Raw genomic sequence first — 17,853 nt, forward strand, 5'->3', positions numbered from 1 at the left:
ATGCCGAAGAGAAAGTTGGCGAGGAATGTTTCCATCATAGAGACCCCGCCCAAATCTCCCAATGTCACTTTGCTGAACCAGTCACTCCTCTTACTGGAAATCCCTGCTGACACCAACACCAGCCTCCCCGTGTGGGAGGCCATAAGATCCCAGCAGGTTGGAATAGTCTGGACCGTCAACCCCTACAGCATCAGCGTTCATTTAACCCCTTTGACCTCGAAGCAAGACAATACTACAACTTCCAGCCAAAGTGAAGGCATGCCCAGTGTGGCACAGACCTCAGCACCTTCCACTAGCATCCCGCAGCCTCAGGTGGTCATCCAGTCCGTTAGTCAGCAGCATGGCTCCCCCCAGAACACCTCCTGTGTCCTGCTCACCTTCTCTCAAAACAGCCCCCATCCACTGCCGAGCCCTCCCGGTAAACCACGGAATATACCTCCAAACCCTGTGCAGGCAGCCACCTCCCTCATCATCTCCTTTCCTCTCATCATCAACCAACCACAGCATGCCCCTCAGCCCAGCACCCCTACCCAGGAAAGGGTCCCACCCGCCATCCAGACCCCGACAGCCACCCCTACCAAGTTGCAATCCCCGTCCAAAGTGCCCGTCCCGTCTCCGTTCCACACAAAGTGCACCTCCGACGTTGAGATCTGTGACAACTTCCTCCTGGGTTTGTGTCGTGCGGGGAAAAGGTGTAAGATGCACCACACTCCCTACCCTTTTTACTGGCAGCTGTGGTGTGTGATCACCCACCAGTGGGTCAGCATCCCCCTTCACTCTCAGGTCTTACTGGAAAGACTCTACAGCAATGTGAACCAAGAGGTGGTTTGCCTTAAGGATGGGTGAGTAAGAGAGTTGAACTGGAGCCAGATCTCTGGTTTTAGCTTTACTGCATGTTGCTATTAGATATTTTCGGCTAATAAAGACTATTACATCACTGATATCTCAGAAAAAAGGCAAGTTCTGTAGTATGTTTTAATTGGAATCATACAATGCTGTACCTTTAGGCATCTCCGCTACAGTCTGAACTTTGAAGAGATGGAGTTGGACGACTCATCCAAGTATGACGGGGTTAGACGGCTGACGAACTCTGACAGTCTGGTTAGGAACCCTTACTTTCCCAGCGTGTGGAAGATCTACTGGTGGAACAACTTTGACTGGGAAGAGTACAGCAAGGTGAATGTTTCCTCTTTATGTTTCTCTTTTATTCTAGTTTTATCTCTAACCACTATTACGATTTGGTAAATCTTTTCGTAGAATTTGTCCACCTGCCTGCTAAAGAAGATGAGCCAAAAGGAACCTGAATGGTCCTTCTATATCGGCTCGCAAGAGTACAAGGTAGACTTCACCGCCATGATCCAGACTAACCTCACCACAGGGTTCCAGAGGCACGTCCGGTGCAGACCCTTCTACCGATCCCCCGACTCCATGCAGCCTTACCTACAGTCGGTATCCTGGTTCTACTCTCTGTCTCTCTGTGTTTCCTTCACAAACTGCACTCATGTATGCCAAAATATGTTATAGCTGTTCCTCTCCTCCCCATACCTAGGACAGGAATCCAGACAGACCCCACCAAACCTCCAGCGGCCCACTTCAGCGTGGACCCCCTGGTGGAGTTCAGCTCCTGGTATCCTCCTGTGTGGTGTGTGACCCCGGAGCAGGACTACAGCCTGGTGGACGTTCCAGCCAGCACAGAGGCCTACAAGAGGGTCAAAAACCTCTTCTATGAGAGCCTGCCTGAGTCTGAGGTGGACATCATCAGCATCCAACAGGTCCAGAACCTGCTCCACTGGGACAAGTACCAAAGGTCCAGCTGCTGTTTGTGTTTCTTGTCTCAAAAGTTGAGTTGAGTTAAAGTTACAGTGTTAAAGTTATTTGTGGTGGTAAACTATCCGCATCAAAACACTTCTATCTGCGCTGTCATTACAGGCACAAGGCACACATGCAGAAGCAGCACACCAAGTTTAAGGAGCCTCTTGAGAGACATCTCTTCCACGGGACGACCGAAGAAGCCTCAGAGGACATCTGCCACAACAACTTCGACCCTCGCATGGCCGGCGTCAACGGTACGTCCTACGGTTTTGGCTCCTACTTCGCCACGACCGCCTCCTTCTCCAAGACCTATTCGAGCAAGGCTGGGCCAAACGAGGTTCGCCACATGTTCCTGGCCAAAGTCCTGGTGGGGAAGGTGAGCGTTGGAAGGTCCCACTACCGCCGGCCGCCACCGCTCAACTCCAAAATGAGGCAGTACCATCTCTATGATGCCTGTGTGGACAGCCTGGACAAACCCTCCATGTTTGTAGTTTTTGATAGCTGTCAGTGCTACCCGTACTACCTCATCCAGTACAAAGACCTGCCCAGAGAGATTGATATTTGATGGCTTTTGATAGCAGGGGAGTTTGTTCAAGTTAAAATAATGTGCAGTGAAGTTATAGATATTCAAATTCATCAAGTTCTTTATTTTTTAAATTGTCTTTATTTTGGTTATTCAAACATTTTCCATCAGAAATAAGTACTTTTGTTTTTTCTCTCAAATGTGTTCTGAATCAAATTGACATCTGTCATGTTTATGAAAATAAGCTGTTCACTGAATACATTCATCTCACCGTGTTTTAATATGAAGTTTGATCATCCGTCGTTATAGTTTCATCTGTTAAAATACATATACCTGATTGTATGTTTTTTGAAATGCCACACTGGAATGTGTTTCATCAAAGTGTCTTGTAGTAAAAGCGTATACATTTCAAAATATTTTCAAAAAATCTCTTTTCTCTCTTCAAAACTCCATTATACACAAAATGACAAAACAGAATATTCATAAGTTCCTGGCACTTTAAAATATCTGTAATAGTAATTGTCTTAAAACTAACCAGGTACCAGGTGTTTGAATCTCTTAAGGATTTTCTATGCAGGAAACGCCCTGTTGAAATAGAAGTTAAATCTACCCCTGAAAAGCCTTTTCAGCAGGATGTCCCACTGAACACTTTTTCTGTTAAGGATACAGATTGAACCGTATCGTGACTGAATTTTTACAGTTGGCTCTGTAGCAATAATGACCCTCAACATGTATGTACTATCAGATTTTTTTCAGTTCTATTTTCACACACATACAGTACACCGAATTAACGAAATATTAGGGACATTTAATAATGATATAAAGTCATGTAAAGGGTGTTATCCCTTATTGATTTCCCTTAAGTTTCCCTTAAATTTAAAGGGGAAGAGACTGATAAAGGGACATAGGCAGTTATAGTTTTGAAACTTTGAGATGGACTAAATGTGGGCTTTAATAACTTGGTTCCAACTCCATCTCAGCTCAATAAAATGCCACTTGTATCTTGACTCCTCAGTGTAGATACAGCAGACTTATTGTTGTTTTTATTCATACTGTACAAAGTCTGGGTTGACTTCTGTATCTGTGTACCCACGAAATATAAGCTCTGTCTATCATATTAATGCTTCTATCCATATTTTTGAAATCCCTTCCCGTCTTGAAGTAACATCTAGTATTTTGTTTAAAGACTGCAAGAATAGATCAAATAAGGCATTACCTTGTGTTTTATGTACAGTGTGTATATTCTTTTTTCTTTAAATGTGCAATTCTGCGTTTATGTTTTCTTTTTTCACGATAATCCAACTTGTTATGATAAAGAAAAACCACAGTCACAAGATACAAATTACACTTACTCACAAAAAACACAAACATAAGACAGGCCTGTTCTGAATAATGCACCTTCCACACAACATTAAAACAAAGGGATGACAACATGATAATAAAGGAATAACACCAAAATTAGTTTTAAGTAGATGGCAGATTAAACCATGCAGCCACATTTAAAGATGTAAACAAGACTGAAATTCTGTAGCCACGCTAGCGCCAAGACTGTGATGCCCATTACTTTCTAGAAAAAGTGTTGGATGGGTGAAAAAACTTTGCTTTTCTTAGTTCCAATAACTCTACAGTTTGAGCCTGAGGGTGGCGCCAGAGGAAAGGCGGTGTAATGTAATTCCAAATGGTTTCTGCTCCTTAAGAGGGACTTCTCAGCCGACGTTGCTCTTTTTGGCGCTAGTGTGGCAAAAAAACACTGAGTGAAATCAAATTTAAAAGGCAACAGAAGCGATAGAAAATACATCATTAATACACATATCACCGCCCTTCAAACAATGATTGAGTCATAGGTTAAACAGTTGTTTTTGCAGCAGATGTCTGACAGGAGTGCCTGTCTCCAGCACAGAGTGTTTTACTTTGTCTTTTCCCTTTTTTAGTTTGTATACAAGTACACTATACAAAAAAGGTTAAACTGATATTGAAATAACCCCACTAAAATGGCATGGAAAACTACCGCACAGGAACCAAGAGGGTTGTTGGATTGGCCAACAGAGCACCAACATCTCTGATCAGTATCCGCCTTTTTTTTTTTTGCAGTTTCATAATTTGTTCCTTGACTTGTGCGTGAACTGATTGCCAATGATGTGAGCAGTGAAGCTGTCGACTTCCAAACAGCCCCCGCGAGAAGAGATTTTTAGGGAGGGCAGGAAAGGTGGCGGCGTGGAAGTAAAACCGGTAGTTTTCATTCACAGGCCAGCTTGCTGTCAAAGCTCGACAGGCCAATGGCAAAGGCTTGAAGAGCGCACATGGGGTAGTTATAGTCCAGAGTGAAGATGTCTTCGGCCACTCTGCCAAACTGCATGACAATGTAGTCAGCTAGAGGCAGAGGGAAACAGTAAAACAGCCATACAGCGCGTTAATCGTTGCTGTAAGCATGTAACGGTGCAGAAAATGCGTAGGAAAGAGAGGGCGAATACTTACGGTCGTTGTCGTGAACTATTTGAAAGTTTTTGACTGAAGCTTGGGTGACGCGGCCATGGAAGTTGAGCACATAAGACTGGGTGTCGTCGTTCCACACAGGGGCCTTATTGTGCAGCTCAATCAGGTTGTCCAGTGAGTGATTCTGCCACCTGCTCAGGAGGCTCTCCTGCTCCTGTAACACAAGCATACCTATTTAAGTTGATGCTCTTGTTCAGTGTGAATCCAAATACATATGAAATACTTGAATACTTGATAAATGTACAATATATATAAAATTATACTCAAACAACATGATCCCAGGACTGTCAGACTCACATTTTGAGGCCTTACAGGGACTCTTTCAAAATTCATGTTCATGCCCGGGATGATTACGGTCATCTTACGTGGTCCTTTGAATCCCAACACGTTTGTCTCCTGCCAAACAGTACAGAGAGTGTGACAGTTTCACTCTGTGTTATGAATGAACTGGGGATGTAGCGTGTGCCGTGCGTGTCTTTGTCGTTTACTCACATAGCAGATGGCAGCCAGTTCCTGTCGTGTGTTGCTCTCCTCCAGCAGCGCCCCGGGGTTTTTGCAGGGATTGGTGCCGTTGTCGTACACCGTGAATTTGGTGCCCATGAGGTTGGACCTGATAGAATGCACATTGGTGATGAAACGATTACACCACTTCACATTTGTCAACTGATGGCACCTTTAACACCCGAGTCGTGCGTAGAGGCAGAAGCAAAAGCACTGTTTCAAGCAATTAAGACTTGCTGCTAACTGTCCAAAAGCTGAACCTAACTGTAATTTGCTTATACTTAGAATACTGTAGGATTTTAGGTAGAATCAGTCTGACCTTTTATGGGCACAGGTAGATCTAAGAGTGAGTGTGGTTTTACCTCAGTTTACCTATGAAGCTCTCGCCCTCTCTCGAAAGATCAGTGGCATCCACTGACATAAGGTAGTTGGACGTCTTACTCTTCTTTCGCTTCCTTCCTGCCAGCAAAAACACCTGAAAAGAGAGACATTTAAAAACAAGTCTTGCATATTAAGGTAGTTTAAAAAGTTTTAAAAGTAAAGAAGTTCCACAATACACTTAACATATAGTATATAACAATTCTTTAGGGGTGAGACTACTTATTTTCATTGTGGAATAACTACCAGCTATTTTTCAATAAATGATTTTGTCTGTAAAATGTCAGAAAGTTGTGAAAAATGCGATTAGAAGATGTACTATTTACTATAATAAATGACAAAGAAAAGCACCAAATCCACACCTTCGATAATCCTGGAACGTGGAATGTCAAAAATGATTCATTGATTATCAAAATAGCTGCTGATTAATTTTATGTCTTTCCACCGATGAACTATTGCACACACTCACTCTCTTGCCATCCTCTCTCTCCATGTGCATGAAGTAGGTGGGGTAGAGGCCGCGGTCCATGCCCTTCTTGTCCCGGGTGATTCGACATTTAACAGTGACGCCACGTGGAGCCGGACGAAAGACAAACTCCTCTAGATTGGCCACATCAATTAGTGCGCTGTCTGCTGTGGGTGATCCGGGGGTCACCACCTCCTGAATATGGAACATGAACTTTTGTTATGATAGCTTATTTACGCAATATTTAGAACTGGGATGAGGATTGTGTAGTATACACTTGAAGCTTGTTGGTGAATGCGTTGCTTGGGACACTCACGGGAATGTCCTTGCCACTGGCAGCAGAGGCGGGTCTGGTGGTGTCTGCGTTAGGGGACAGAGACCGTGTCCGTTCCTCCTCTACATCGTCCTCGTGCTCGCTGGCTTCGTCGAAGTTCATACTGCCGCACAGGCCTGGGGAGGGAGAAGAGGCAAAAGGTGAGAGAGAGCTTTAATGATGCATGAAGGTCTTTACAATATTCATGCTGGGAAGCTCATTCATACAAGACAATGCCAGAGGCTCTGTGTATATTCCCAACAACAAAAGAATCTCAAAGACTTTATCTTATTTCTTTGGTTTTGGTACAAAAGTGTCCCCCAGGTGGATTTTAGGGTTTTTTTTGGTTCTTCTATGGTCTTTGATATATGACAACTAATTTATCAAGAACTGATGCAATCCTTGAGCAATGGCTGAAGCAGAAATAGTGCATAATACAGTTAAAATCCCTCCCTTTTATAGGTTTTTTGTTTTTAGCCGGGTACTTTTTTTTTTACTTTTACTCAAGGGAGAACCTTTAACTGGAAAAGAGGAAAGTGAATAAAGCCTTGAGAATCTAACTGAACCAATCCAAACTGCTTTCTATCAAACTGAACAACCTGATCATCCAGTTAAGCGCTGCACAGCACTCACCCTACAGAAAGGTCACATTTGGCTAGTGGCCTCAATTGAAGCCCTACCTGTCACAAACAATGCATCTTTTTCTAAGTCACTTTCTGCGAGGGTGAGATTAATGTCAAGAGAAGAAGCGGAACATCCCTCCAAGACTTGCATCTGTGCACTTGTGAAGAGACAGCTCCATGCAGTCATGCAGATGTAAAATGGGCCTAGCTGACTGCAGCCAGTCAAGACCGCTTGAGACATCTGTCTCTTCGTTGATAATTGGATTTATCAGCCAGGACGCAGCTCTTGGCTGCAGTTGTAGCCCATCTGAATGTGCTGTCAGGGGATAACAGTGGTCCGCTGGTATGGAAAGATCTCAGTAAGCAGGGGAAATTGTGTTTCCCCACAGCTCTGCAGTGTTAAAGATGTAAAACTAGAACACTTTTCACTTGGATTGAAATTTAACTTTAATTAATTGCATGACCAGAGATGACATTGATGGTAACAGCGTGGTTGGTATGAAATTATAGAGCATGTTGCACAAGTTTCCCTAATTACTGTAATCCAATCTTCAGCTTTGGAGTGAATAAATGAAAGTAATTTTGGCCCACCATTCACACACAGTGCAGGCCACATCCTCCTTCAAGCCTGACCAACATATCATGGCAGATTAGAGAGCAGAAGGGGTTGGAGAGCATTGGCCTAAGCAGGAATGAACAAGAATAATAATGTGAGAGACAACACAGTCAAACACAATATGTAAACCGGGGTATTTACAAAAGATGAACCCAGGATATGCAGCTATCCTTGATATTAACTATTGTGAAAGAATGGTAGCCTCCCTCTAACAGTGACTCCAGGGCTCCAATTAAAACACTGAACAACGTTGTGTGAGGCTTATAAAATCAACCATCTGGAAATGTCAAAGAGGACTCACAATGGGCTAACCAACAACCTACAAAATAAAAGCAAAAACGACACACACACAACATAATAATTAACACACAGCAGGTCAAGAACACTAAATTTCAGGCACCCAAAAATGCAGATCTTGATTGGATAAGTTGATCAAATATGAATGTACCTCAAAATTTCTTCTGTTTCCTCTGGGGTTGGGGTATTATGCAAGGACAGAGAGCCAAAAATACCTGCTGGAAGTCCTGAGGACATATTCTTATGCTAAACTGGGCTGACATTAACAATGAGGCCTTGCATTATTGAGAAGGACAATGACATTTGCTACTGTGGCGTCACGTCACACTAAAGCCCAGGAAAAAAGATCTGATAACCAGAGCCACTTTTGATAATTTGACCCAGGATTCAATTGTGGCTCTGCAATGCCAACATTATAACATTTGTGGAGCTGTTTTAACCTTTAACCATGTTCCTTTAAATGAAAGTTAACCTTGTTTTAGGGTGGAGAGACTTGTTTTTGCTCCACAGTAGCAGGTAGATCTGAAAAGTACACCATCCACTCTGGGCTAGATTTTTAATGCACCCTCCATAAACTTTATAGATCCCTGCCTGCCAGCTGGCTGGTGAGAGTGGGTGGCAGTAGCTATAATGATGCCATAGATGAGCGCTGCAGTATGAACAATGCCCTGGCCTATTATAAAATGACCCATTTCTCACTGCGTCACCATCAATCACACCACTGTCCGCATCCATATTCCATACTGCAGCAACAGACAGCTTAAAAGTCTAGGGGATGTCAAAAAGTCTGACTTTGCTTAACACTTGCTGCTTATATGGAGTGAATTACAACTACAAACACATTAACACAGAGTGACTATATTAGGCTGGTCCTCACTGACAACAAGAAGAGAACTACACACGATATGCAACACAACTTCTGTTTATAAATGTCTACTACAGACATCTACTGATGCGGTTGTATATGCTTGTGTGTCACTGGTGGTGTTTTGCTGTGTGTCTTTTTTTTTCTCTCTCTTGCAAAAGAGATCATGATCAGACAAAAAGGTGACAAAGACAAGGAATTAAGCAGGAGACCACACTGGCTATTAAATGTGACTGAAGCTGTATCTTCCCTTAACAGGGAGGACATAAGTCAATCAATAGGCTTCATGGAATTAAAATGCTTTGATAGAAAGTCCCTCACTTATCCTTTATGAAGTAAAGTAAAAGGATATTTAAGGCTTTTTTTCTTTCACAAGGAGGTTGACTGTAGACTAGGGGTGTGCCATATCATTTTGATTACCGCTGCTTATTAAAAAACTTTTTACTTTTTTTGATTTTGTGTAAACTCTGCCAGGACTCACCTTGTTTCTGCAGTAATTCGTGGATATCAGTCTTGGGCTCTAGCAGCGTCTCAGTGTCTCCATCCCTCTCCGGCTCCTCAGCAGCGGGGGACTGGGGCTGAGACTGGGACTGGGACTGGGACTGGCTCACTGACAGGATTTGGATTTTCATTCCCAGATCAGGGGCTTCTGAGCCCAAGAACGCTGCTGGGCCATCAATACCTACAGCAGGGCAGAAACAGTTGTTACAGGAGCTCATAATGTTCTCATGTTGTAATAAGTACAAAGAACTGTTTGTCTGTCTCTGAGCTATGCTCCAACTGAGTCATCACTTTTTGCTGAAAAACTCCACTTCTCTAATTAGCTCAACATTGGCCTGAGGTTTTGTTGAGTGAGAGCCTTAAAGAGGTTATATTAGATACCTGTAATGTATGATTTGTGTCAGGTATTTCTAAACTGTACCACATCCACGCCTGTAGTATGATGTGATGTGTAATTAAACACATGTAAACAGAATGTAGCACATTAATACCTACTTTTCTTATCCTACGAGGAAAGATAATGTGAAACTGAACTTATGCAAAATAAAAAACGGGTCTTTTTTCTCACCATCCATGATGACATCATTGGTGATACTGACTTGAGACTCTACCAGAGGGGCCTGCTCCTCACCACGCCGTGTCCTGGAGCGCCGGGGCCGAGTCTCTGTGTTGGGCTGGACCATCAGAGGTTCTTGACGCTTCCTCCGTTGCTTCTGCTCCAGCAGTGCCCTCTGTGGGACAAACAGGGGAACGGAAATAAATAAATGTGCTGGGTTACAATGCACATGACTGGAAAATTACTGCCGGTATATATCGGGCTTCTATTGAGGACATTTAACCAAGCTGGATATCATCAACTCTATGAGCCGAGGTTAATTACATTAGTATGCATGATGAGTTCCAACCTGTGGCTAACAGTAGGTATTGCAAAATACCAGGAAGATAACATTAAAGACCCTGTAATAGACACAAGTGGCAACTTCATTGCACAGTTTAGATTATTCTCATAATACAGCTGAGACTGGTGGAAATTTGGTTATTATATTCTTTTTATGCTGATAGATCCTCCCAAATGTTACATAATGGACCTTTAAGATATCGACTTCGTAACCAAGTGTTACGCCAACCAACTAACTCCCTGACCTACACTGCCGTCTCAAGAGCCACAAGCTGGACAAGTCACATAACAACACATTGTGCAGTAGGAGAAAAGACTGCTACATCCTGTTCAGGCCAATTAGCCATCAGGGTAAATTCTTGCATAGCTACAATAAGTGACTCAATGTAAGAATATTTTATATAATAAAAAAAGGAAACCTTGAAAAACCTTTCAAAATATGAAAAAAAGAAATGGAAATTGATTTATTCAAATAACGAGTATACTGATAAACACCCACACTGTATGGACAATGCAAACGCACTGCACAGCTGATGTGAATGCAGGATGACTCACACAGCAGAAAAATATTAAGAGTGAAATCAAAAGAGAGGGGTAAAAAATAAAGCCATAATAAAAGCCAACAATCATGCCAAGGCCAGAATACCGCCGAGTGCAATGAATGGGTTCACAGAATAGCCCAGATAACGGGTGCTGAGACGGTCTCATTTAGTGTTATTGAAGAATGACTAACAGTCCATCCCACAAAGACTTGGTAAAGAAATGTTTAGCATCCAACGCAACGTGAGCACAGACCTCTTCCTTAACTGGTATGTTTGCCTGATGAATACACAGAATTGGTATATGCTTTAGGCAGTATGGTATTAGTGACTTATGATTTATTTTATAAGTTTCAGTAAGGGTAGAAAATGTATCCTGGTCATGCTGTATCCACTCCCCCACCCCAAGCCCCAGTCTCTGTGGTCAAACCACCCAATGGATTACGCAAGCGCATTAATTAGCGCGTCAAATGCACAACAACAAGCCTTGTTTAGTGATGCTGTTTAGTGAGCTGGAAGAGACCAGGAGGCCTTGTCTTATATTCACCAGACCAAAAAAGCTTTCATAAACCATCAGTCATTGTGCCGATACTGAGAAAATGTCTCTAAGAAATCTGTCCGACCCTCTGTACAACCCCATTAACATCTGCCACCACTGAAAAAGAGGATTCATTTTCACATCAACGTTACAGCACCATAGTGCAAAGAGGCATAGTGCATTGACAGCAGATGAGAAAATGACCCCCATGACCCAACTTTGAGTAAGAGGTAAGAAAAGAAAAAGGTAAAAAGGATGATTAAGGAATAGAAACGGTGTTACCGAATACATTAGCTCTTTATTGTACAAGTGTATGATGAGTCTGGGAGCTTTATAAGCTGGACCTAGATTTGTTATCATTTCAAAAGACTCTGCTTTAAGAGGACCGGGATTTGCATACTTTATGGCTATAAATAAAGGCGACAAATGAATAAAACATAAAGCAGGATTATCATAATCAACATCATTAGTGTTAGTGTAATAAATGGAAGTGGAAATACTGCCAAGTTTCAAGATGCATAACAACAGTGATGGGGGGAAAAAAACACAGAAGACTGCTGATGGTGAAGGTGTATGTAAAACTGAATCTGGCCTGAAGCTGAGCTCCAAATTTTTTGATGTCCTAGTTATTTTCTAGATTCACTTGGTGTGACCTAACTTCTTCTGCCTTTTGTCAAGATACCTGCTATTGAATGAAGGGCTAAAGTAAGGTTTAATGACTTCTTAAGATAGATTTTTACCTGCGCTGTCTACACTCTGGACTAATTTTTCATATGACAGACCAGTTTGTGTTGACTTCCCTTTTAGTTGCTATTTTAAGTTAATCTATTGTTAATCTATTCCATTCTTTTGTAAAGACTCTGTACTTGGCATGTTGAGACCAGGATGTGACTTCATTCTGTCTTTCCTGTATCAGCCAAAGAAAAAGTACACCAAAGATATAAATCTGATTTAAGGAGACATACTGTATATTAAAACGTGTCTCTTTGCAAAAAATCTGAGACTAAAAGTTAAATATGTTAGAAATTGAAATTAGAAGTTAAACAATCTTTGTCTGGATTTCTCTTTCCTATTTCAGACACAGATATTTAATTCATACAAACTGTTATCCTCACACAGATGAAAAGAAAATAATATATAAAAAAGAAATATTAGAAGTTACCAACCCGCTCCATTGACATCCTGAACAAGTGTGAGCCAAAGTTAACAGGTTTTCTCTATAGAAAAAATGTTACAAGTCCCATTTGTCTTGAGGTCAGATGAAACTACATTCTCCCCCAAAGAGCAGCACTCCTGCTGGGCTGGACTCTGGCTCCCTGTCCCTCATTCCTCTCCTGGAACTGAGTTTGACAATCGATAAACCAACAGCCTCCTCTGCACTATGTGGTCCTCTGACAGAAAAAAGGTCTGCCTCTCAGGCGAATGCTGAGCGCCAGAGTGTGTGTGTTTATGTGTGCGCGCGTGTGTGTGTGTGTGTATGTGTATGCGCGGCCACCGTTGCTAACTGAATCAGCAGTCATTAGTGCTCCAGCGAGAGAGAGAGAGAGAGGTTAGAGAGAGAGAGAGAGAGAGAGAGAAGAGAAAGAGAGGTGCACTCAAAGTGAAATACGGTCACAACCACAGTGCTCTGGTTATTATTGTCGAAATGATTTTCATTTTATTATTCGAAACAGGGTGGGAAACATTGAATTGAGTGAACACAGTACAGTAGACACATGGATTTAACTTTTATTGTTTGATATTTATTTATCTATCAATTCTCTACAACCCGCATATGATCCCCCTCTAGGCATAAGTAGACATGTGTGTTTGTCCTCACGAGTTACATAAGAAGAGAAGACTCTCAAGTGAGGCTGGTTGGACTCAGTTGAGAGTGTGCTGTACCACTGAGCCCCACTGGGACCATGGGACACATACACACACACACAAAGCCAGGCACCCTGCACTAAATCCCTCTCTTCCTTTGAACTCACCAATCTGGCCCTCCTCCTTACTGCATAATGTGTGAAATAGTGGAGTGCGGCTTCCAGCTTAAATCAAAGCTCTACACCGCAGCTCTTCAGCAAGGTTTCGGGATAAAGCATCTTACAGAGACGCAGGGGGAAAAGGATGAAAAGAGAACAAATGTGCGACAGAAGAAGGGCTATGTCAGGTAATGGGTGGATAAAAGAAGATAACTACACTTGGGGAGTAAGTAGGTAAAATTTCCAAGTGACTGGGCGGGTGAAAAACAGGAGATTTCCGAATCAACAACATAAATCACTAAATTGCACACCACTGCAGTGATGTTGGAGCTACTCCTGCCAACAGCAGACACCCCCGTGGTGACACAGAACTCAAAGTCATCTCAGCCCTTTAATTTCACCGGATTGATGAAGAATCTTGGCAGGTGCTCACAAATACAACAGGTTAGCTCTCAACCTCACATTGTCTGTGTGTGAGTTAGAAGGCTTAATTAGACTACCGTGCCACATAACAGCTGTGAACTACACCAGATGTTCTTTAAAAGAACAACGACAAAAAAGTCGCGACGTCAGAGTCTAAGGAAAACAATAAAGAGAAAACAAACAGCACAAAAGTGTGAATTGTCAGTGTGTGTTGTTCATTTGTGAATGCAGTTTGGCTTCTTACCTGTTTTTCCAGCTTCTGCTGCATGAGACTGGCACTGTCGTCTTCGATGCCACTACAGAGAAAAAGGAGAAACCTTTCTTATAAAGAGTCTCACACACATTCATCGCTAAAAGAATCTATAACGAATTCGATTTTCCTTATCAAACCAGTAGAGGTCACCACTGTTGTTGCATTAACATCAGGCAATGAAGAACTTTTATCCTGTATGGTCTTCGAGGGAGTTAATAGGGCTTAGTGACAGAAGTGGTGGTTTTAAAAGCATGAATCAGTAGTGTAGGGAGAACTGAAAATATCTATCCTGCAGTAAAACTAAAATAGCCAAGAAATACCCTATATAGATTAAAACCTAAAACCAAATAAGGACATTCTCTGAAAATGATTGCAATTTGGTGAAAGAAAGAGAATGGGAGCAAGGAGAAGAAAAAGGACTGGGCTCCAGCTGAGAGAATGCCTTGCAGTCTTTGTCCTCTGGGCATTTACCCTGGACACCTATCTGAAGGGACTGGGCCCATGTTGCTTGGCTACCACGAGAGAGAGAGAGAGAAGGGCAACAGCAGGAGTCTGTACTGTCGAAGTCAGAGACCTACAATATTTCTGTCAAGCACAAGTCACCCACATACACTGATGTAATGTGTGGGTCACAACTCTTTTCTTCCATCCTTTCCTGTCGGGTACATCTTTAAATATCACATGTTCTGCTGAGCTGAAATACAAATTTTTTATATAGAAAAGGATTAAGGGTATAGGATGAGAAGTTTTCAAATCATGCTGCCCATATCCGGCAAGCTCATCGGATATCTGACTTGCTCATTCACACTCTTTATTCCAATCTCCCTTCACACATCCTCTCCACAGCTCTAGTGTGTAGGTGATGACACACACTACTTAAGAACCTCAAGCCCGATGCTGGCTGACATCACAGCTCATCTCTGAAGGACAGTCACTGAATGCCAAAAGGCGACGAGTTCCGGAAACCAATTTAAATCAAGAAGAGCTCTCGTGCTTTAACAAGCCTGTTCCACTCTTATGAAGGCCGGTGCGTTACAATTAACATCATCATCTGTAGCCCAACAGCCAGCACAGGCTTGAGTCATGATCTGGCGATTCTACATCAAAATGAGTAATCTCGCACCAGTGTGTCGTATCATCACTCGTAAATCCCTCTCCATGTATCCCTCACTGCTGATATTGGCAAACACATGGGTCCCCGGGGAGGCCACCTGAGAGCAGGTGCTGGTGACAGGGAGGGGGGCTATAGCAAGGAGGATGATTGTAGTTTTTAATTACTCTTAAGGACAGAGATGGGTGATGGTTGTGCAGGTGAACTCAACAGCGAGACCTGGGAGAGATCACTGTGGCCCGTTGGATAGGATGCTTCTACGAGGCTGGCTTTTACCAAAAGACTGCCGTATTTACAAAACAGTCTGTCTCAAACTAATATAATTATGTCTAATAATCAGACGAACACATACATAACTGACTGTGTTTACTTAGATTTCCCATTGTGCCATGATCATGCTGTTTCCATGCTACAAAGCACAGTCTGATTAATGGCTGAAGACCACATCCTCTACATTAAATTATAACAGGGTTTCATTGTTGTTTCCAACCTCAAACACAGTCTTTCTGTCTGTAACATTTTGTTTTCCCAGACAAAGACATTCCACGTGACAGCTACAGATGAAGCACACTAAGTTTGTTTGCGGCCTTGACATCAATCGTAACTGATGAAAGAGCCTTTTGCACATCACTGACATGTTATGAAGCAGTTTGATTGCCATGTGTCCAAAGAAAAGTCAAACAAATTTAAAAATGCATCTAAAATGGAGGTCCTTCACATATCTTACTGTGATTATTCATTCTCTAGCAATCAAGACTATTATAATAAAATCATTTTTGTTTGCGTTTATATCATTGCACATTGAATATTTTTGGGTTTTGGGCTGTTGGTCAGACAAAACAAGCCATTTAAAGATGTTAACTTGGACTTGAAACTATTTCATAGACCTAGTTGTTTAATTGATTAATTGATCACCCCAGAACGTATTCAGCATATTAATAAATATTGAAAATAATCATTAGTTGCAGCCCTACAAACACCCATGTGTGCTGTTACCACATCCACAGGAAAACAACAAAATAAATGCTGCATGTTATTCAAAATGTGTTAACCTGGTAACCAAGTAACAGATTGGAAAAGGAAAGTGTTGTGAGTGTGTGTTTGGGCGAGTGTATTGCTGCCTACCTTGCTGTTGAGTTCGAGGAGAAGCTGGCAGAGCTGGAGGGTCTTGAGGGAGAATGACAGTTTTGCACCAAGGTAGCCAGTAGTACAGGACATGGAAAATAAAAAAATAGGTTCAGTAACAAGATAAAAATTGAACAAGAACTCTACGGGCTATGAATAATACTCCATAGTGCTATAAGCTTTACAATGATTCATCTATAGCTCGATGAAACAATAAAGCTGTTAGAGTCAACTGTATTATTCTTTAGGAGGACAGTAATTATCTGATTAATTTAAACAAGCTGATAATGAATGAAAAGACTACATCCTACAGAGTATTATCATAAATACTTCAATCTGCTGGGGGTCGAGAGAATGTCCTCGACCACAAATCTTCTTGGAAAACATACGCACGCACACAAACACACTTAGAGTGGCTCATCACCGCTGTGAGTGATCAATGTTTCATTAGTCCATCACAGCTTGGGTGACAAGAGAAAGACACGCCACTGTTGTCCCTTCCTTGTGTGTCAGACCAGGGTAACCATGGAGATTTCAGCTCCGTCAACAGCGCACCTCCACCAGCATTGATTAAAAACCTGCAGCCAGTTCTTGGGCTTCACTGTAATTGGAGGCCTTAGCACTGTGCTGTAAAGATTTACAGACTGACAGAGGCAGGGGTCCACCAGAGCGTGTCATTTGTTTTCAGCTGCACGTCAACATATCTTTTTCAGAATTTTTTCTTTACATTTGGCCAGAGGTTTTTGTGAGAAAATAATCAACTGTGCAATTCAATATCATCAACCTTTAAGAGAAAATGTAGAGCCTAATATGATTATAAATAATGAAATGCTAATAACTGTGTATCACACTACTGTTGATTCAGGGTGCAAAAGAGGACGGGCTAACAAGTGACTTGATGACAGAATCAGAGCTATTAAGAAATTGCATGCCATTGACTAGAGGGGTCTTATTAATCTTATGAACACGGCCCATTTTGACTGTTCATTTTAATTAAATGCCTTTCACTTTCCCACTTCAAAAGGAAATTGGAAAGTTGAATGAGCATAACTTAACGTTGGCCACAGGCAATTCAGCTTCCAACTTAGAGAGGATACAGAATAAAAGGAGGACTGATAAGATTTAATCCTTAAATCCCTGTGGATCAGTGCGTGGCAACCAGAGAGAGAGAAAAAATGATACCAAAATACACTTTGAAAGAATTAAAAGACAAGCACAGTGTCTGTCCTCTCCCAGCGTGAAGCTAAGCAGTGCCTAGTGAGCTTTAGCTTTTCACCTAAAAAGTTCACTTATGTAAAAATGGTCAGAAACAAGTGCAACTGTTACTACGTCCACACTAATGTGTTTGTTTACAACTGAGCAAGCATGAAACAGTTCAGTTTATCCCTCTATCCATACAGCTGGTGGGCACAGATTTTGGTATAAGCCCAATGGTACCAAACCTAACACGGCAACATCACTGTTATGACAGACAGCACAATTACTTCACCTGGCTGTTGTTTGCCAATAAAACGTTACAGCACATAACTCACTGTACTGATTATTCAAACCAGATTCACCCTGGTGTTGATTTTTGAACTTTGGACAAAGACAGGCTAGCTGATATTCCTATGC

The 17,853-nt window shown here is 42.1% G+C and overlaps 2 protein-coding genes across 4 annotated transcripts in view; one reads left to right on the plus strand and one right to left on the minus strand.

Moving 5' to 3' along the window:
• LOC127359259 (protein mono-ADP-ribosyltransferase TIPARP-like) lies at positions 1–2,812 on the plus strand. Its single transcript, XM_051393149.1, has 5 exons — positions 1–842; positions 1,008–1,176; positions 1,258–1,445; positions 1,550–1,807; positions 1,930–2,812. The coding sequence occupies exons 1-5, from the start codon at positions 1–3 to the stop codon at positions 2,375–2,377; spliced, it is 1,905 nt and encodes a 634-aa protein (XP_051249109.1). The 3' UTR covers positions 2,378–2,812.
• Positions 2,454–17,853, minus strand: part of tulp3 (TUB like protein 3) — a 21,109-nt gene continuing 5,709 nt past the window's right edge. For 2 of the 3 annotated variants that reach the window (XM_051392408.1, XM_051392407.1), the window contains 11 exons: positions 16,240–16,281; positions 13,995–14,046; positions 9,957–10,119; positions 9,369–9,569; positions 6,490–6,623; positions 6,177–6,368; positions 5,692–5,804; positions 5,321–5,438; positions 5,126–5,224; positions 4,811–4,982; positions 2,454–4,705 (listed from right to left, as the gene is read on the minus strand). In XM_051392408.1, coding sequence (XP_051248368.1) covers positions 4,572–4,705; positions 4,811–4,982; positions 5,126–5,224; positions 5,321–5,438; positions 5,692–5,804; positions 6,177–6,368; positions 6,490–6,623; positions 9,369–9,569; positions 9,957–10,119; positions 13,995–14,046; positions 16,240–16,281 — 1,420 coding nt within the window. In that variant the 3' untranslated portion in view covers positions 2,454–4,571. Of the gene's footprint in view, positions 4,706–4,810; positions 4,983–5,125; positions 5,225–5,320; positions 5,439–5,691; positions 5,805–6,176; positions 6,369–6,489; positions 6,624–9,368; positions 9,570–9,956; positions 10,120–12,529; positions 12,703–13,994; positions 14,047–16,239; positions 16,282–17,853 lie in introns of those variants that run through there. The other variant, XM_051392409.1, reaches the window with a different exon arrangement.

This window comes from Dicentrarchus labrax, unplaced genomic scaffold (genome assembly GCF_905237075.1).
Source record: "Dicentrarchus labrax unplaced genomic scaffold, dlabrax2021, whole genome shotgun sequence".
In the NCBI taxonomy this organism is placed as follows: Eukaryota; Metazoa; Chordata; class Actinopteri; family Moronidae; genus Dicentrarchus; species Dicentrarchus labrax.

What these genes read in the sequence shown, in the direction of transcription:
- LOC127359259 (XM_051393149.1), top strand. Translation starts at nt 1, where the DNA reads ATGCCGAAGAGAAAGTTGGCGAGGAATGTTTCCATCATAGAGACCCCG. An exon ending in GTGGTTTGCCTTAAGGATGG is followed by an intron (nt 843 to 1,007) that starts GTGAGTAAGAGA and finishes CTGTACCTTTAG; the next exon opens with GCATCTCCGCTACAGTCTGA. An exon ending in CACTGGGACAAGTACCAAAG is followed by an intron (nt 1,808 to 1,929) that starts GTCCAGCTGCTG and finishes CTGTCATTACAG; the next exon opens with GCACAAGGCACACATGCAGA.